This window comes from Lactuca saligna, chromosome 7, assembly GCF_052625555.1.
Source record: "Lactuca saligna cultivar CGN05327 chromosome 7, ASM5262555v1, whole genome shotgun sequence".
Taxonomy (NCBI): domain Eukaryota; kingdom Viridiplantae; phylum Streptophyta; class Magnoliopsida; order Asterales; family Asteraceae; genus Lactuca; species Lactuca saligna.
The window spans coordinates 45,923,574-45,944,754 of NC_136423.1; the positions used below are offsets into that span (position 1 = coordinate 45,923,574).

Below are 21,181 nucleotides of genomic sequence, written 5' to 3' on the forward strand. Positions count from 1 at the left end.
AAATGATTTTTGTGTTGTTTTTACTTCACACAATCATAAAAACATTTCCTCCAACATGGTGGTGAAAGCATTTGACCCCTCTTGGATTTGGTGACTTTTTGGTTCCTAATGCTAGTTGACTTTCACTAATTACATGCTATTTGGAATTAGTGACTTTGACTAAGGAAATTGTTATGAGCTTCTCTAGCCATTTCAACAATTAAGAAAAGTCTAGGTAATCTCAAGCTCCTTGGATTACTATAGCTAAATTGAGGATTTAAAACAAGTATTGCACCATTGAATTCTAATGATATGTTCATCAAAAGTCAAAGTGAGAAAACTTTAAGTCAACCATCTTTCCCTTATTGATTTTACATCAAATTCTTATTTTTGTTGCAATTGTCTATTTAAATCATAGTTAATTCTAGTTAGCATCAAGTATTCAAAACACCAAAACCCCCTATTTTATTTTTATTGTTATTTTACAAGTATTTTTACAAAGAGATTTTTCATAGAGTTAGAAATTGAACCAATCTCCGTGGATTCGATCCCTTTACCACTATACACTATTTTAGTGTGTAACATTTAGGGTTATTATTTGTGTTGGCCTCGACAACCACCAACCACTCCGATGGTGATCTATGTCAGGAAGAGTACGCCCAACGTACCAGAGGAGTACGCCCCACGTACATCCTTTGTTGGGATTTTGTCAAAATGGGCTTCGGGATTGGGCCACCTTTGAACTAGTTGGACTTGGGCCTTAATGGGTTTTATGAATAAGGGTTGGCCCAATGGGGTAAATTGGGCCAATAATGGGCCTTGCTTGTGGACTTTCAAGATAATGGTTTTGGCATTGGGCCTTGGCCTTAGGGATGGCAAAAACACCGAACCCGACAGGGAAACTCGAAACCCGATTATTTCGAGTCGGGTAACGGGTAGTTATCGGGTTCGGGGCAGGGAGTGGGTTATCCTCGCCCCGACCTGACCCGCCTTGATTATATATATATATATATATATACATACATACATATATATATATATATATATATATATATATATATAAATTGTACGCATTCAAAGATAAAATACTTACTGTGGACAATCTTTTTAGTTATTAACAATCCGGTGTGAATGGTCTTTTTTTATGTTTTGACGTATTACATTAAACTTAAATCAAATAATTTTTAAAATAACGTCGAGTTAATTTTGTTAAAGTGATTCATCATATTTTTAATTTAAAAGGGAGGGTAGAACATGTATTTTTTTAAAGATATCGGGGTACTCTTAAACGGAATAAGGATTTCGTTATTAATTGTTGTAAACCCGATAAGATACCCGAAACCTGACGGGAAAACCCAAACCAAAGGGGCGCCCCGATAAGATACCCAAAAGATATCAGGGCGGGTTTGGGAAACCATGACCCGCCCTGAACCCGCCCCATTGCCATACCTACAATAAAGAGAAAGGACATGATGTACTATGTGGATTCTTAGTCAAGATTAATATTCTTATTTATTGACTTAATATTCATTATTTTGGATAGTTCGGGAATTGTGGTGAGACAGCGATTCGGGAGTTTGGTTCATCAATTGAGATCGACACTGTGAGGTGAGTTATCCTCCCTATATCAATTGGGTCTAAGGCACCAATGTCGACCCTTATCGGATTTGGATCCAGGTTTATTGCATGATATGCTTATTGATTTACGTTCTGGTACTTAAGATGGTGATATGCTATGTTAGTGACAGGTTGGGTTTGTATCTTGGTAATAGGATGTTGCTGTGATTATTGATCGGTTAGATCAGTTTGAATGTTATATATGATAGCGTATGATATGTATGTGCACATGTTTGTTGGTTGGGGGTTGGGTTGAGGCAGTCCTGCTTTGTGCTAAAGGCCAACATACCCAGGAGGTCTGGATAAACTGAATGTCCTGCAAAGGGGCTCAGTTAGGCCGAAGGCCCAACGAGCGGTCCGGATAGGCTGTAGGCCCTGCGAGGCGGTCCAAACATGCCTAAGGCTCAGAGAGCGGTCCAAATAGGGTGAAGGCCTGCTAGGCGGTCCCGTAAGGCTGAAGGCTCATTATGATGGGTTTTGGTCATAAGACATCCTATGTGCTCATACAAACCCTAATGCTTGGATCTAGGTTTCTCTATTGTACATGCTTTGAATCCAAGACTATAAACCCTAATTCTAGCATGCAAGTAATCACATTAACATGTAATTAGGTTTAAGATCATACCTTGATTGTTATGTAGCAATAACAATCCCAATTCCTCCTTGAATTGACTTTGGAAGGCTTAGAGTCACAAGTGTCACTCCTCTAATGGCTCACAAACACCATAAGCAAGAGGATGAAGAGGAGAGAGGTTGGAGGCTGCCAAAAACGTGTGGAAACCCTAGCAAGATCATTAGCCACGTTTTTGAGCCTTAAGGGGTCTTTATATACTTGGGCTATTAGGGTTATCTAACAAGGAAACCCTAAATTGGATGCTTAAGCCCTAAGCAACCCATAGACTCCTTTAATTAAGCCCATGGACGATTTCCTTATGGGTTTCCCATTAGAATTTGTCCATCCCTTAATACAAGGCAATCCATGGCCCAAATTGCAATTATCTTATAATTACAATTCCAGTCCCTTAAGTTTAATTAATCTCTTTTAGTCACAAAACTAATTACCAATTAATTATTGACTTATATTAATTAAACAATATGATTTCTCCTTTAATATATTATTCCCATAATATATTAATAAATCATATTTAATCCTTACTCTCCATAATTCATCCTATCAAGTTGCTTTGGTGAAGGCAACCCAAAAGGACCATGCACCATCGGGTCAAGTACATACCAAAATAGTTATGGACTTAGACACTAATCCAACACATTATGCATGTTATTTGCTTATATGTTATATAATATGGTTATATCTGTATGACATTGCTATTTTGGGGGTAACTCAATAAACCTTCAATCTTACATTTATCGATTATTGTTTCAGGTACTTCGGATGATCGCGGGAAGGCGAAAGCGTGACCGTACACTTCCTCTATTTTATGTTTACGATTTCTAGGAACTTTGATATGATACTATTTTGAAAACAAATTGTATTAACTTAATGATTTTTAAACATTTTAAAAAGTTCAAATTTGGCATGATTTATATGGATGTTTCAACTTTATCCATTATAATGGTCCAAACAACCAAGATCTAGTATTTTAAGTTTCAAAGGGACCAAAAGTGCATATTTCTTACTTAACCCATTAAATCCAAGTTTCCAACCTTTAGATCTAAATCAAAATGATGTTTAGATGGATAAAGTTTCAAACTTTATCCATAACAAGGTCACAAACTTTCAAGATCTAAACTTTATGCACTAAAGTGACCAAAATCTCGTAACATCGAAAACTAGCTAGATCTAATAAATACATCATCCAGTTTCAAGTTTTATACCTCCACAAGAAATATCAAGTTGAACAAAGTTTGGATCTACAAACTCCAAATCAACCAACACTTCTCCAATGAGCTTATTCTTCTCCAAGATGCACCAAGAACACTCCAAAGCACTTAAAAATCTCAAGGATCTCACAAATGGGGATAGGGTTTCAATATTAGGGTTAGAGAGGATGGAGGATGAAGGAAATAAGGGTTTGAGGAAGTTAAGGAGCTTAAACAAGCCTCAAAACCCTGAAATTAGGGTTTGGTTCTGATCGCTTATGTCTAGTGTACTCTTGGTACGTCTAACATACCAGGTTGATTCTCAACGATCAACCATTGCCTAGTACGCCCAACATTCATGTTGTACACCCAACGTACTAAACTTAACCCAAAACCCTCCTAACTTCAAACGACCATAACTTATTTGTTCTCAATCTTTTTTCGATGATCTTTATATCCACGAAAAGGTATTAAAGAGCCCCACAATATTATCTAGATATCTTGGACTAAAAACTTATCAAGCGAAAAATCATATTTCATGCAAGATTCTGACCTATGACTTTTCCCTTTCTACCTTTCGGTCCAATATGCAGTTCAGGGGTTAAATCTCTTAACCATCATTACCTCATTACATAAGGACTAAACATTGCCTCCATAAGGCCCAGAGCCTTTACACAATCAACTTCCGACCCATGACCCTGAAATAAGAAATGACAAAAAATATGATGTTACAAATATATCATGTTTCATGTTGAAACATTAAGCTTGTTCTTGTTAGTAATGGTCTTCCAATTAACTAGGGACATTTAACAAATAATTTTGCTAGACCAGTTTGTGTATGTACGCAAGCAACAGGCTCCTCAATTGTTATTCCAAATGACACACAATAATCGTTGAAGGAATAGGAAGTAAAATCGTTACCAAAATGAAAATCTTAATTACATAATACGGAGAGATTAAGATCTTAATTTTATGATCCATGAAAATAATCTTTTGAGTACTATATTGCAGGTTGATAATAAACCTACATGTGACAATTTACTCAATGCATTGTTTAAAATCATAAACTATTTGAATGGTCCAGACCATGGGTGACTTTATATATATATATATATATATATATATATATATATATATATATATATATATATATATATATATATATATATATATATATATATATATATATATATATGGATAAAGTCACCCACGGTCTGGACCATTCAAATAGTTTATGATTTTAAACAATGCATTGAGTAAATTGTCACATGTAGTAAAGAATATGATTTAATGACACTTTTAAATAGTAAAGAATATGATTTAATGACACTTTTAACTAGCAATGCATAATTATCAGTTTAATTTCTTATTTGATTATGGTGGTAAACCTGTGCTCATATCCTAGAATAGAATAACTCTAAACATTAGGGAAGACAAGTAGGTATCATCTAAGCAAACTAACTGATCGAAGGGACTTTACTTATCCGTATATAACGATAGAGATTTAAAGCTATCTCCTTGTGTACTGCAAAAAAATGAGATTCTTGATGAATCCGTGTTTGTTACTCCAACCATTACCAAACTAATACCTATTCCATTTAGTACTTAAGACGCTTCTGTTGCGTATAATGTAAATCCAATATCAGATCAATTATAACGAGCCTTTCAAACTAGTACTTTAAGAGCAAATAAAAGTTGTTATTCTTTAAATTAAATAATCTCTTTATTCTTTAACGAATGTCCGATTGGCTTCTCAATGATTCTAAGCATCATACTTGAATCATGATAGCATAGTCTGTCATGCCATATAAAAAAGAGTTGTGCTAATGGATATTTGGTTTATAACATGAGTCTTAAATGTGACAATGTTTGTGTAGTGTAAACCTAAGGAAAAGGATGACAACTTCTCAAAGACATTTTTCTTGCCAGTTTAATATTCTTAAAGTAGATATGATTTTAGACTGGTTTAAACATTTTGATCAAAATTTGGTTATGAGTACAACTCATTTGGAGGGAAACGGATTGTAAGTGCCTACCATGACCAACCAGACTGATTTAGAATAATAATGAATTAAATTATAACCCGTTATGTGCACCTCAAATAGAAATGCACTCCATTCGTCCCAAAATTATTATACACAAACAAAAACACACACAGATTAATAAAACATTAATTTTCATTAACTTTATACAACAAAATGAAAGTTTTGTCCTTATTTTGTCTTTAATGTTTCATTAAATGTTTAATTGGTTAAGTAATAATGAGAGAGTATTTTGGTAAATCGTTATTTATTTTTAAAAGTGGACTATTATTTTGGGATATACCAAAAAGGAAATATGGACTATAATTTTGGGACGGATGAAGTATAAGAAAATTGGATCCATACCCAATATGAAACCAAGCATAACGAAACCAGATCGTGGAAACCAATCTGAGTTGGTCCGATCAGATTTTACTATCCTAAAGATTAGATGTCGGGGTAATACTATGGTGCTGTTTGTTTTTTTGAAGCAAAAATTCATAAAGTCTGCGAGCCACCTCTTCAACCCTCTGCAGTAGAAGAGGTAGACCAAACGACTGCAGACTGTAGTAAGAAACGTGTTTGTGTGTTTAACATCTGCATGCTGCTGCAAATATTGAAAAATTTGAATAAACTGATTTTATAATCTGAAAATAGTTTTTTTAGTATCGATAATTTAATAATGTATAATGTTTAGGCAAAAATTTATGACATTTCAGCAAAAATAATGATATTTTAACAAAAAATAATGACATTTTAGCATAAAATAATGATATTTAATCAACACATTATTATTATTCAATATAAAAAAAGAAAAAAAAAATTCAACAAGAATAAAAAAACGAAAAAAATATGAAATAAGATTTCAGAAATATATAATCAAAATTTTGTAAGAAAAAAAGAAGAAGAAGAAGAGGTTGGAAGATGCAAAACAAGTGCTGCGCCAAGAAAAACAGGCACATAAGTTTTTTAATCGGAATACTTCTGAAAAACAAACAACTGCAAGATGAAAAGTGCTACGCGTGTGCTGCGTCGCGTAACAACAAGAAGTCTGAAGAAGTTTTTTTTTCAAAAAACAAACAACACCTATACGGTTGAAATCAATTACAAACAAAATAAAAAAAGTTTATTTTTAATCGGATTTAAACCAGTTATTTTTTTCATCATGACAATTAAGAACCATGCCAATTAAAAAAAACTCAAATTACCACTATATCCTAAAAAATCAAGCCGGTTAAAAAAAATGGTCCGAACCGATTTAATTTTTTTTAATTTATTATTATTATTATTATTTTTTTGCAAATAACCCCCCTAAAAACTAAAATGGAGGTTTAATTTATAAATTTGAAAAGATGTATCAGCCCAAAGTGAGTTTGCTTGGCCCATTTGGCCGAGCCCAGAACTTTGGCAGGTTTTGTTCGGACTTCGGAGTTTGGAACCGAGTGACGAATCAGTAGGCGAATTGAGTCGGTAATAATTTGGGGATATGTGAATTCATATCTCAAAAGGGCGCCAAATACCAAATTCCCCCCCTCTAAACACTTCTTCTTTTACCCTCAGAAATTTCGTCTCCATTCATACGCCCAAACGATGCAACGCCAGAAATCCATACTCTCGTTCCTTCAGAAGCCGAAAATTGAAAAACCGGTCGGCGGTGGAGCTCTCATAGGCGACTCTGTGGCTGTTTCTGAGGAGAAGATATATCGGGGAAGTTTACCTGCATCTAATCAGCCTATTATTCACTCATCTGCAATTGATTTCTCCAATGAAATCATTGGAACGGACACTCCGCCAGAGAAGGAGAAACGCCCGTTATTTTCTAGTATCAAGCACAAGTTCGTCAAGCCTAACAGTGTCGAGAAGCCTCGTGATAGGTACATTTCTATGTGATTTACTTACTTAAATTTCGAATTAAGCTGTAGTTTGCTACTTAACCACATAACTTGTACTCACTTGATGTTAAATAGAATCCTGTATCCATATCTGTACTATTATGGAGTAGGTTAAACATGAAATCATCAGGTAACTAACACTAAAAAGAATAGATCCACCAATATAGGCTTTGGAATATGGAAACCGATTCATTGGATGCATTGCAATCCTTTAAATCTCTCTTGACCACTTTCCCCTGCCCGCTGTAACCCTCATGCTCATATTCTCACCGGTGCGTCCAAATGTGTAAGTATGTTAAGAAGGTTACATTACCTCAAAATTTGCATTGCATTCCATTCACAGTAATACCATGTACATGTTTCTCTTGGTGGCTAAAATTCTACATCTAATTAATTGCAAGTGAGTTTAACTATAATAGAAGATATAACGCTGTTTGTGTTTCCATAATTTTAGATGTAATCAATGTTTTCCAAATATCTTTCCATTGATTGATTTATGTAACTTTTGAGTTAATGTGAATGGACAGATGTGTTGTAGTTTTTGGAGGTACATGAAGTGGGCAAGTTGATGCCTTGTTTTCCATGAACAAAGGCTAATGTGTGTTGAATTTTATGGTGTTTGATCACAACCTGCAGGAATTTGTCAGATAGCAGCTGTGATAATATCTTCTCAATATCTAACAACTGTAGTTACTCTAATGGAAGAGAGAAGGAGGGTTCAGTTTCTAATTTTTCAAAAATGAAAAATGTTTCTGATGTAGAAAAAACAGCTTGTCAAGGGGATAAAGGACATCCCTTGATCATAGAAAGTGATAGTGATATAACAGGGCCAGAAACTCCAGGTGCACAACCACTGATTCCACGTTTGAAGCGAGTCCAAGAAGATGGTTGTACCTTTGGCTTTACTACTGGTACCACTGCTGATTTCTCTATCAACAATAGCAAAAGAGTGAAATTTTCTCAAGATTTACCTGCTAAAAACAAGAAAGATGAAGTGGCATCTGAAATGCCAATGAACAATAGCAAAAGAGTGAACTTTTCTCACAATTTACTGTCTGAAAACAAGAAAGTTGAGGTGGCATCTGAAACGCCTATGAACAATAAAAGAAGTGCATATTTTTCTCATGATTTATCATCTCAAAACAAGAAAGATGATGTGGCATCTGAAATGGCTAGTAAATTTGACTGGCTTCATCCTTCACGAATCAAAGATGCTAATGGTAGAAGGCCAAACAATCCTCTTTATGATAAGAGGACACTTTACATACCACCTGATGTTTTGAGGACAATGTCAGCATCTCAGAAACAATATTGGGGTGTCAAAAGTCAATACATGGATGTTCTTATTTTCTTTAAAGTGGTTAGTTTTTGTCTCTTCGAACACACTTTAAAGTGGTCATGTCATCATGTGCTCTTTTTCTGCTTCTCATTATCTACTACTCAGAATGATTATACAAATGCTTGATTTGTCATAGTTGAATTCTTTTATAGGGAAAATTCTATGAGCTTTATGAACTAGATGCTGAAATTGGACATAAGGAACTTGATTGGAAAATGACAATGAGTGGTGTTGGGAAATGTAGGCAGGTATTTGTGTAGTGGTGGATATATATTATAATATTATATACTTAGAATTAGATTATCTTTACTATTTTTTGAAGTTGTTTTAGACTTTTAGTAAATTAGCATCTATTTTTTGCATTTGTTTAGGTTGGTATCACTGAGCATGCAATTGATGATGCTGTTGAAAAGCTATTGGCTCGTGGGTATGTTACTGATATGCTCAAAATCTTGTCATTTGTTGATTTGTTACAAGTTCATGGGATATCATTAAATAACTATTCACCAATTTTATGTAAAATTTGAAGGTATAAAGTTGGGCGAGTGGAGCAGTTGGAAACATCAGAACAAGCAAAATCGAGAGGATCTACTGCTGTAAGTTCTATGTCCTTTAAGATTTTGCTAAAACAACCCAAGAATCTCTAAATGTGTTTCCACTTATATAAGTGTCATATTTTGTCATTTGTAGATAACATGTCATTATTTATTTAAATATTCACAGTTTCTAAATTTTTACAGGTAATTCAAAGAAAATTAGTAAATGTGCTTACACCATCAACATTGGTCAATGGTAACATTGGGCCTCAAGCTGTTCATCTTCTTGCTATAAAGGAGGTATATTTTTTACTATTAGTTATATAGTTTTGTTGTCATTGCCAATATATTCATATTATTTAAATATAACCATATTCATTATCATTATTTGTGTACAGGGTATAAGAAATCTTGATGATGGTTCAACTGCATATGGATTTGCCTTTGTTGATTGTGCTGCTTTACAGTTTTGGGTTGGATCAGTCAGTGATGATGCTTCATGTGCAGCTTTAGGGGCTTTGTTGATGCAGGTATGCTTTCAAATACAAGAAATGGCAATGTACTTTCATTTATTTGTTTATGATAGCATTCTACTTTGAAAACTACCCATTATCATTTTTTTTCTTATTAAGACATTATATTATGAAAATACCCAATTATAGCAGTGGAATTTGCTTTGTAATTTGATGACATACAAATTTTTTATAATACAATGTTGTAAACAAATCAATGAAAGTACATTGCCATTTCTTTCATTTAACCCTAATTTATAATGCTAAAACTGCATTCTTATTCTGCTTGGTTTCTCATACAGGTGTCTCCTGCAGAAATTCTTTTTGAAAGTCAAGGTAAAGTCTCCTTTTATTTATTTTTATTTTTGAAAATACATTGCCATTTTTTTTTTTTTGCATTTTTCACCATATGCTTCCTCACTATGAAAAATAATGTGTGATATAGGATTATCCAAAGAGGCTCAGAAGGCCCTTAACAAGTATTCATTAACTGGTAAGTAGTTAAGTACATTTTATTTTTCTTTATTTACATGTATTGCTAGTTCTTTCTTATTTTGATGTCCCAACTGATTTTACTAATTTGCCCTTGTAGGTTCTGTTGCCTCACAAATGACTCCATCAGTTCCAGCCACTGATTTTGTTGATTCTTATGAAGTTCGAAATTATATTCAATTGAAAGGGTATTTTAAAGGCTCCTCAAATCCATGGGATCTTGCACTTAATCAAGTGGCTCATCAGGATATTGCATTATGTGCTCTTGGTGGGCTTTCCAATCATTTATCCAGGTTAAAGGTAAGATCTTTACTGAGATCCATAAACCCTAAATTCTATACACTAATGTGCTGTTTCATGTTAGAATTAATGTTAAAAGTTGAACTTTGAGCAGTTGGATGATGCATTAAAGAATGGAAGTATTCTACCCTATGAAGTCTACAGAGGATGCCTTAGAATGGATGGACAAACAATGGCCAATCTTGAAATCTTCAGTAATAATGCAGATGGAGGAACATCAGGAACACTTTTCAAATATCTTGATAACTGCTTAACATTTTCTGGAAAACGACTCTTGAGGAAATGGCTATGTCATCCACTGAAAGACATAGAGGAAATAAACCACAGGCTTAATGTGGTTGAACAACTCATGGGTCATCCAGATATCATGTCACTCATTTCTCAATATCTCCGGAAGCTTCCGGATTTGGAAAGGTTTTTTGGACAAGTGAAATCCACCTTTCATTCATCTGCTTTGCTTTTATTGCCACTGATTGGAAGCAAAATATTAAAGCAACGAGTAAGTCTTTCTTTCTTTCTTTTCATATATTAAGGAAGCTTACAATCTGGTGTTTGATGGTGCAGGTGAAAGTATTTGGGTCTCTTGTTAAAGGTTTACGTGTCGGATTGGATTTATTGAAGGTGTTACAAAAGGAAGATCATGTCCTCTCGTTGTTGCTAAAAATATTCAGTCTTCCGATGCTAAGTGGGAACGATGGAATTGATAAATTTCTCACCCAATTTGAAGCAGCTATCGACAGTGATTTCCCAAATTATCAAGCACATGAGATCAAGGATTCAGACGCTGAAATCCTTTCAATCTTGATCGAGTTATTCATGGAGAAATCCAACGAGTGGTTTCAAGTTATTCTCGCTTTAAACTCCATTGACGTTCTCAGATCTTTTGCTGCCACGTCAAACTTTTCCCGTCTAGCCATGTGTCGACCCGTTATAGTTCCTCGCTCAAACTCATCGGGTCCCACACTTGATATGAAAGGATTATGGCATCCGTATGCCCTTGGGGAAACCGGAGGGACACCTGTCCCTAATGACTTGTCTCTTGGAGATAACCAATTTGGTTACAATCCTCGTACTTTGCTGTTGACTGGTCCGAATATGGGCGGGAAGTCAACCCTCCTTCGTGCTACCTGTTTAGCAGTTATCCTTGCTCAGGTAAATGGGTTAAATTTGTAACTTTTTTCATAGGACGGGGACTAAAGTTGTAAATAGTACTTTTTTGTTTACAGTTAGGTTGCTATGTCCCATGTGAAACATGTGTTATCTCGGCTGCTGATGTTATTTTCACGCGTTTGGGTGCTACTGATCGTATAATGACGGGTGAAAGTGAGTTATTATTAAAATACATCAAAGTAATAGTAAAAATCATTTTTAATTTTAGCCCCTGAACTATTATGTTTCTTCCACTCTAGGTACGTTTCTGATTGAATGTACAGAAACGGCGTCGGTTTTGCAAAACGCATCTCAAGATTCTCTTGTGATTCTTGACGAATTGGGTAGAGGAACAAGCACTTTCGATGGATACGCTATTGCTTATGCTGTGAGTATGATTTATGATTACATTTACACCACTTTTCATATTAAAAATAAAATAAAACTTAAATTGGCTATTTCTACAGGTGTTTCGTCATCTTGTTGAAAAGGTGAACTGTAGGTTACTATTTGCCACCCATTACCACCCACTCACGAAGGAATTCGCCTCACACCCTCACGTGACCTTACAACACATGGCATGTGCTTTTGAAAACATGACGTCATTGTCAAATACCAGCAACAAGAAGTTGGTGTTTCTCTACCGGCTAACCACCGGTGCATGTCCGGAGAGCTACGGGATGCAGGTGGCGTTAATGGCGGGAATTCCAAAAAAGGTGGTGGAGGCGGCTTGTGAGGCGGGGGAGGTTATGAAAAAAAAGATCGGAGTAAGCTTCCGGTCAAGTGAAAGGCGGTCGGAGTTTTCTACTTTGCATGAGGAGTGGTTGAGGAGTGTTTTGACGGTGTCTAAAGCTGAAGCCCATTGTCTTGGGGATGGTGAAGAAGATGACGTGTTTGATACTTTGTTTTGTTTGTGGCATGAGCTTAAAAGCTCAAACCAAAAGTTGAAGTAAATCAGGGTAAAAAACTAAAAATAGGAATGGTGATTATTGAAGGGTAAGTTTTTGGATCATCTAATCTAATTTTAGCCCAATTATGTTAATTACATCCAAAAGTTCAATGCTTACTAAGAAATTATGACGTTTCTATAAATTGTGACGCACTAAAATGGTGGCTAATTTGAAAAATCGTTAATTTCTTTTTTTGACTAAAGTATTGGAAAATGTTTAAGGTTGTTGGTTAGATTTGCATTTTCTTATTTTTTTTTTTAATATATATAACCTATTAAACTGCCTAAACATCATCTTATTTGAACAATATGTTAATAATTCAATAATTTACTAAATTAATGCTCTAATCAGTAGTTAATAATATGACATAAGTTGTTACCCATCGTGATCTACTTTGGCACCTTATGTTTTAAAACTGTAACTTATAAATTAAATTAATCAAAAGTGTTAGTAATATATTTATACACAATTAATAAGTTTATTCTGGGATTAAACATAAGTATTAGTCTTTACTTGAACAACTAAGAAATTTATCAACTCAAAAGTTTTCATAGCATCGGTTGTAATGGATCTGTTAAGAAAACAGCAACAAAAGCAACAGATCCTTATGTAAGCTCCATGACATATATACAAACACAAATAATGATCATAACTTTTACTCGGTTCTCTCAACCGGATTGTAGTTCAGTAATTCTTTGATATTTTTCTAATAGGTTAATTTCGTTTGTATGTTTTCTGGACCCAATGTGTAGTATACAAAATTTTGTAGAGAAATCGTATTAGCTCAGGCATGAGACACCATTGTTTACTCTCATGCTGGATGGTTCTTGCCATTATCTTATGGCACGAATGGCAAAGGAGATGTATGTCAAACTTGCAAGACAAGCCTATGATATGCAATGCTTAAATATGTTGTTACCTATGCTCTAGAAAGTTCTACAAAGATCAGAAAGATATGTGCAAAGATTTGTTTGTCGAGATGATTTACATGCAACAACCACCCGACTTTGATCATGTATGCCTACTTTAGGATTGTTCCATCGGTTGTATTTATTTGTGTACCATAGCAGCCTACGTTGATTACTTTTATTGCATCATTGTAGTTCCTTTTTTTTTTTTTTTACTTGGTAAGACGCTGTACTTTCAAAAATCAACATGATTATAGCATTGTATTTTTGAATTTTTTAACTTATTAAGACATTATATTTTGAAATATCTATCCAAAATAACAATGGGGATTGCGATTACCATTTGTGAAATCTGGAATTTATTCTTTGGGAGAGGCTTGACTCTTGAGCCTCTAGCAAATCTGAAGCCAATTGTTTTGGGGATGGTGATGAAAATGACGTGTTTGTTATAATGTTGCTTTTAGCAAAATTATGTCTCATGTAAGTTAGATTTTATAAAGGAGTGAGTATAGTAGGTTCGATAATATTTTAAAATGGATTTAGTTGACAAAATCAATTTTCTCCAAATATTTAGCTTTTTGATAAATTGTGTTAAATATGATTATTAAAGATATTTTGTTATAGTTAAATGGTAGATGTCACTTGAACTTTTAGAAATATGGCTTGTAGTTATTTGTTGTTCAGAAATGTAGTAATACACGAGTATGCCATTTGTATAGTTTTGTTTTAATATGAATTATATGATATAAACTTGGATATATATTTTTTTTGTTATTATGAAAGTACATTTTTTATGTAAATGTTATTTCCAAAGATAAATTTTTTTGGATGCACTTTTTATTAAAAAATAGGATGTTATAAATTGATAACGTTTCATTTTCATTTTGTGTTTTGTTTTGTGAGTTTGACATATGGATGATAGAGGAGACATGTATTGTGGTCGATGAAATGGCTAATCAATATATATTTTTTTTATTTAGGTTATCTTTGGCAAAACAAGCTAGGATAAACCACAAAATATCTTATTTTAGCTTATAAATTAGTTTTTTCTGATAATTTACTTTGAGATAGTTTTTGATAGTTTATGAAATATTTTCAAAAATAATACCAATAATGCTTTTGATTATGTGTATTCTTTTTTCTTTTAGTTATATATCTAAATGTGCTAATAGGTCATTTTGCATTTGAACTCCAGCTTTTAATTTTATTTATTTTATGAAACATTATTAATTCATAAGCTAATGTATCAACTAAAAATTAGTTTTTAAGCTAAAAATTAATTTTTAGTTAGTCTGTCGAATAAGACCATTATGTTTTATTTCTATAGGATTCTTATTTAATTTGAGAAATATGTTTAGCGTAAAATTTCTAGGGCTAATGATATGTGAATCGATGCTTGTTTGTTCAAAATAAAATGAATAAAGTAAATTGATGTTTATTTTGTGTGTTGGGCCTTGGGGGTGTTGGATTTTGAGTGGATAAGATGCGAATGAGAAATTGAGGCCCATTTCTTCTTCATTTAAAGGAAAGTCAAATTTTAAACTACAACTCTTCGAACATCAAAAAGTCAAAAAGAAACATCAAATCGCGCACTTCAAACCCGTAAGCTCATTTTAGCATCAACCCCACGCTCTGCAATCTCCATTCGACTTCAAAACCCTAGCGACAAACACTTGGAAGCTTCGTTCACTTCGCATCAAATCCTCCAAAATTCATTCACAATATTCGAAATTTCGAAATGTTCATGTGAAATTAGGGTTCATCTCAGCGGATCGAAAATTTTCAGTTTTCCCCTTTCTCGCTCCATTAAAGGTAGGGTTTTGTATTTTTGTATTGGTTGCTTTCAATTAATTTACTTAGATATCTATTTTTTTTTTCTTGACATGGGAGTAGTTCGTAAATGGATTACAATCCATCGGTTCGCCCAAGACGTCCTGTTCGTAACAACAACAATTACCATGGTAATAGTACTTACAACGAGTACGAAAACGATGAATTTGAAGAAGAAAACGAAGGTTTGAATCAGAGATACGGTTATCAAGAGGACGATGAAGAAGAAGAAGAAGACGATGATGAATATCAACATGGATATTATAGGGTTTCCGGAGGTGGAATTGATACAGGTGAATCTTCTAGGCGTCACCAGAAGAAGCGAAGATTAGATAATTTGGTTTCAAATTATGAATTCGCCCCTCGCACCAATGCTATTCCTTCTAAAGAAGCTTATGGTGGCGTTCCTGATAGGTCAGGGGATGAATGGAGTGAAAATGCAACTTTTGTGTTGTTAGAAGTGTGGGGCGATAGGTATTTGCAGTTAGGGAGGAAGAGTTTAAGGGGAGATGATTGGGTTGAGGTTGCTGAAAAGGTTTCAGAGATGTGTAAAACGGAAATCAATGAAACACAATGTAGGAACAGGTTGGAGACATTGAAGAAGAAGTATAAGAAAGAGAAAGCAAAAATGGAGGATATGGGTATGGGTGGAAGAGGATCAGAAGGGTATCATGGGAAATGGGGATTCTTTAAAAGAATGGATATGTTATTATCTCCAAAGAAACAACACAATGGTTTGCCTTGTGGGGTTGATTCAGGGGAATATGTGTTTATGAATACCAAAGTTTATTTAAATCAATCAAATGCCTTGGATGAGATGAGGGATAGCCCTGGGGAATCAGAGTCTGATGAAGATGATTCTGATGACGGGAAAGATGATGATGGATTTAGATTGTTGGCTGAATCTGTTCAGAATTTTGGGGAGATTTATGAGAAGATCGAGGGTAGAAAAAGACAGCAGATGATGGATTTGGAGAAGATGAGGATGGATTTTCAGAGAGAGTTGGAATTGCAGAAGAAACAGATTCTTGAAAGGGCACAAGAGGAAATTGCAAAAATAAGGGAAGGAGATGATGAAGATGTTAATTCGGTTGAAAATTTAAGTGGATAATCAGGTACCTTTCAATTCCTTCTTTTATTAGCTTTGGCTTGAACTGGGATTCAGTTACATTCCAATCACACTGTTATGAGTACATAATTGAATTCTGTTGGAATTCAATCCCATGTGATTTCCTCCTTGTTAAAAATTACTCAAATATCCTTTTAACCCTATAATTTCACAAGTATTCTTGAAGCATTCTATTACCAAAGCTTTGAATTATATTTAATCTTGTTTGCAGTGGCAAATGGATAGATGAAAATTGAAGGTGTTACATATGGAGTCTTGATCATTTCTTCCTTCTTTCTTCCCTATCTAGGAATAAGAGAAGGAAGCTAGCATGTTTTATTGATTGTATTTTGACTTGAAGCTATTATGTGTCTCAAGTAATAATATAATGTTATCCACATTTTTAATAAGCCTAAATCTATTTCTTTCCTCTTTATGTAAATCGTATTGCATTCACATCCACATATATATTGTTTTTGTCATTAGAGTACACATGTCTAGACTGAACTTGAACAAGCTTTTGAAGGGTTATTTTCGATGATTGAAGATGAGAAGGGTATTTACGTCTTTTGGACATATGACAGATTGAGATTGAGTCAATGTCCCACCTTCTTGAGTTGATAGTACATGTGAGAATAAGGTTACATAGGTCTTTTAACAATTGGTAAAATGTGAAATTAAATGTGAAATGAAGTTAAAATCTTTAAGTTATCTGATTAAATCATCAAATAAAATAGGGAAATCTCCAAAAAAATCCCAAAGTTTTAGGTTAATTTATGATCTAGTCCTAAATTTACTTTTGTTAATGAAAAATGACAGGAAACCGGCTAATGGTATCAATTTAACCCTTTTTACCTTTTGTAGCAGGTTACTGTTGTTGTGGCATGCTAAATGAACTGTTTGGCTGAGTTGGCTGCTAATGTGGCATACTTTTTCTTTATAATTTTAAAAAATCTGATTTTTAGAGAAAAGAAGGGAGGGGAATCGAACCCGTGACCTCCCCTTCTTATACCTTATATCTTACCATGTAAGTTAGAAGCATTTATTGCTAGTATTTCTTCAAATGTAATTATAAAGTCTTGATAATTTACCCTTAATTACCATCTGAATATTCGCATCTTCCTCCCTCTAACCCTTCTTCCCCACATCTTTCTTCTAACTTCAATTCTCTCATCTCATGCCACTCTTTTCACAATCAAAGCCTCTCTTAAATGGGTTTCCAAGAATCGTCATGATTTCACCAGAACAAACATAGTCATGATTCATGTAGGTGGTGAACTCTTTCAAACAACTATACAAATCCTAACCCTAGTTGGTCCGATAATCTTTTCTCCAATCTCTTCAATTCTTCTGAACAACCGCACAATCCCTTTTATTGATAGACTCTGAATTGGTTTCGATTCTTTTATCTCTATTAAGAACTCGGAGTCTTCCATGCAAAGCCAAAAGCTTTGAGATTCAAGATATTGTTTTTGAAGCGAAGTTTTATGGGGTTGGACATCTTGTTCAATCTCAATCAGTGTCGGTTTCATATAGGTTTTGGTGGACGTACCGACGAATTAGAGAAAGAATTCAAGTTTCGACAAGGTTTTGGGGAAGAAAATGGAGGCAAGACTAAAGGTATATAGAATGGTCCTGTAGGTTGATGTGAGGAGGAAGACGAAGGTTATAAAACTTTATAAATAAAATTAATGAAATAATAACAATTAAACTTTCTAGTTCACATGGTAAGATGTAAGGTTTGGGAGTGAGAGGTCACGAGTTCGAGTCCCCTCCTTAATTTTCTCAAAAAATAAGATTTTTTAAATTATAAAGAAAGAGCATGCCATATTAGCAACCAACTCAGCCAAACAGTCCATTTGGCATGCTACATCAGCAGTAACCTGCTACAAAAGGTAAAAAGGTTTAAATTCATTACAATAGTCGGATTCTTGTCCCTTTTCATTAATGAAATTTAATTTAGGATCAGATCATAAATTGACCCAAAACTTTAGGATTTTTTTTTGGAGATTTCCCAATAAAATAAAATCCTCTTCCTTGATTTGAATAAGCTTTTAAAGGAATCCTCTATCAAACATGAGGAGCATAGATATCGATACAAGTAACCTACATATTAGATGTCCACATACCTTCAACGACCAAAAAATACTCTAAACAAGTATGACTTGAAATAAACACTAACAAATCCTATATACTAAGGATCCCCCTTTTCGAAGAACATTCAAAATCAAAGTGCATATTCCCCTGCAATCTGTTTATCATTCAAAGATTAATGTGTGCCTTATCTGTTTCTTGAACATCTAAAAGAATGATACAATGGTTTCCACATAATCTTTTGGTTAACCGATGTTCATCACCACTCTGAATTCCACGAACATTTCATTTATTTATTGTACAAATCAAACTTCTGAACCACACTAATATCTTATGAATTGGTCAATTGGTTGATATTGTTACAAAAGTATAAATGTAATGATAATATGATATAATTGAGAAAAAAAAGCTTGATGTCAAAATCGAAATTTTGTGATAATATAATGACTTTCTTGCAATTTAAAACTCAATGTAAAAATTAAAATTTTGATAAACTAAGTGACTTTATTGCAATTTGGAAAAAATGATTACTGGAAGAACAGGAAGAACCGGTCATTTGGTTGACATTGCAAATAAATTGTAAATATAGTAACATAATTAAGAAAAAAAAAACAGTGTCAAAATCAAAATTTTGTAGTAATATAGTGATTTTCATGCAATTTGCACTAATAGTTTTAATAAAATACATAGAGTTAACAATGTTATTTATCATATATATACTTTTTTCTTTTCTAAGAATAAATTACATGAATTGTCCTTGTTGTTTAGTCCACTATGCGAGTTTTGTTTTTACCTTTTGCTTTTCATTTAAATGATCTCAGATTAGTTTTAAACTATCATGTTTTAATCATGTCAGACATAAAATAATTATTTTACTCTTACTAATTTTCTTTTTTGTTTTTCACTTGCACGTTTCAATACCGATGACACTCCTATGTCGCCAACCACCTAAGACCACCGAAATTGATTTTGAACCTCATAACAAAAATCATCGTCTAGAACCCTCGATTTCTAATATATCAATGCTTTTTTCCTTCGTCGTGAGAGAGAAACATAGTGTTTTCCTAAACACCTATGAGGTTTTTTTCTTGTTGCTTGAGTTCTGCAAGATCCCCCTGTAGCTCGATTTCTACAAGTTTTTGTCTTCAGATTTAGGTTGCAGTGGCTAAGAGTGTTTTTTTTACATCTGATTTTTATTCATAGATTTTCATTTCTTTCGGGTATTTAAGTGTCACTGGGGTTGTTTCAAGGGCGGTGGTGAATGGTGATGCTGGACGATGGTGGGTAGTGATGTTGATTTGATGGTGGGTAGTGATGTTGATTTTCAGTTGGTGAGTGGTGAGAGGTGATGTAGGATGGTGACTAGAGATGGTGGGCGATGAGAAGAGGTGATCAATGTAGGGAGAAAAGAGAAGAGTATGGTGAGGGGGGGGGGGGGGGGAGGGGATCCATGTTATATTAATTATAGTTAAACAATAAAAACAAAAATAAAAGATAGTTAAATAATAAAAATTAAACAAAAGGAAATCAAACAGAAGCAATATAGATTTTATTTAATGTCATTCAGAAATGAAAATTACAATAAAAGAACAACACAAAGCCGTCTTTGTAAAAAAAACACGTTGAAACTCGCATATTGAATCAAACCACATGGATGATTCATGCGATTACCCTTTTTTGTAATTAAACTATAAATAGAATGATTAAAATTATTTATCGTAACATATTTAAGTGTTTTGAGATATATACAGTAAAGTCCCAATATTTTTATCGATTTAACAAGAAAGTCCTAATTTTTTTTTTTGACAGTAAAATCCAAATTACCGGCAGTTTTTTTACACTTTTACCCTTTTTTCCCGGTTAGCCGGTAATTAGGACTTTTTTGTCAAAAAAAAGAAAGTTTGGGATTTTCTTGTGAAATCGTCAGTTAGGACTTTACTGTAAAAAAAAAATAAAGTTTAGGACTTTCTTGTAAAGTTGTTGAAAATATTGAGACTTTAGTGTATATATAATTTGTTTTTGGTTAGAAATTTAATGGTATGATACTCTTTAAGCATAAGAGTTATTGAAACCTTCTCTAATCAAGTAGATCCTATTGAAATCTTTAACGTTTGCTTCCTGTTAAATCGTTTTTTTAATCTCAACAAATGGACATTGAAAAAAATTGAGATAATCAAGAAATAAAAAACGTATTTAATGTTTGTTTTTGTTGCGGACTTGGTATTTGTCTTACATAAAAAGACTATTTTACCATTGATTTTTTAATTTATTTAAGTAAACACACCCCAACCCACCCCCACCTCACCTTATTTTACCTATAGAGTAAATTACATGAATAGTCCTTATGGTTTGGAGTAATTTTCACGCTTGGTCCTTAATTTATTTTTATAACTCGGGAAGTCTCTACTGTTTGTTTTTGTTACGCACTTGTTCCCTACTGTTTGTTTTTGTTACGCGTTTGGTCTCTGTCTCACCTAAAAATACTATTATTTAAATAGGGAAAAATGGTGGGGTAGGTAAGGTAAGGTGAGAGGTGAGATTAGGGGTGTGTTTATTTAAATAAATTAAAAAATCAATGAGAATATAGTTTTTTTAGGTAAGATAGGGTCAAACGCGTAACAAAAACAAACAGT

At 33.7% G+C, this 21,181-nt stretch overlaps 2 protein-coding genes across 2 annotated transcripts; both read left to right on the plus strand.

Moving 5' to 3' along the window:
• The first annotated feature begins 6,900 nt into the window (after positions 1-6,900).
• On the plus strand, positions 6,901-12,826 carry MSH7 (MUTS homolog 7). The gene is made up of 15 exons (XM_078965489.1): positions 6,901-7,312; positions 7,967-8,690; positions 8,822-8,917; positions 9,041-9,096; positions 9,199-9,265; positions 9,410-9,505; positions 9,604-9,735; positions 10,020-10,053; positions 10,163-10,210; positions 10,310-10,509; positions 10,604-11,008; positions 11,074-11,661; positions 11,736-11,832; positions 11,919-12,046; positions 12,126-12,826. Exons 1-15 carry the CDS (start codon positions 7,029-7,031, stop codon positions 12,609-12,611), a joined length of 3,441 nt encoding a protein of 1,146 aa, XP_078821615.1. The 5' UTR covers positions 6,901-7,028; the 3' UTR covers positions 12,612-12,826.
• Positions 12,827-15,077: 2,251 nt separating this feature from the next.
• Positions 15,078-16,896, plus strand: LOC145005618 (Alcohol dehydrogenase transcription factor Myb/SANT-like family protein). The gene is made up of 3 exons (XM_078964729.1): positions 15,078-15,328; positions 15,410-16,461; positions 16,687-16,896. The coding sequence occupies exon 2, from the start codon at positions 15,417-15,419 to the stop codon at positions 16,455-16,457; it is 1,041 nt and encodes a 346-aa protein (XP_078820855.1). The 5' UTR covers positions 15,078-15,328; positions 15,410-15,416; the 3' UTR covers positions 16,458-16,461; positions 16,687-16,896.
• Positions 16,897-21,181: the final 4,285 nt, after the last annotated feature.

What these genes read in the sequence shown, in the direction of transcription:
- MSH7 (XM_078965489.1), top strand. Translation starts at nt 7,029, where the DNA reads ATGCAACGCCAGAAATCCATACTCTCGTTCCTTCAGAAGCCGAAAATT. An exon ending in AATTCTTTTTGAAAGTCAAG is followed by an intron (nt 10,054 to 10,162) that starts GTAAAGTCTCCT and finishes TGTGTGATATAG; the next exon opens with GATTATCCAAAGAGGCTCAG. An exon ending in TCGTATAATGACGGGTGAAA is followed by an intron (nt 11,833 to 11,918) that starts GTGAGTTATTAT and finishes CTTCCACTCTAG; the next exon opens with GTACGTTTCTGATTGAATGT.
- LOC145005618 (XM_078964729.1), top strand. Translation starts at nt 15,417, where the DNA reads ATGGATTACAATCCATCGGTTCGCCCAAGACGTCCTGTTCGTAACAAC.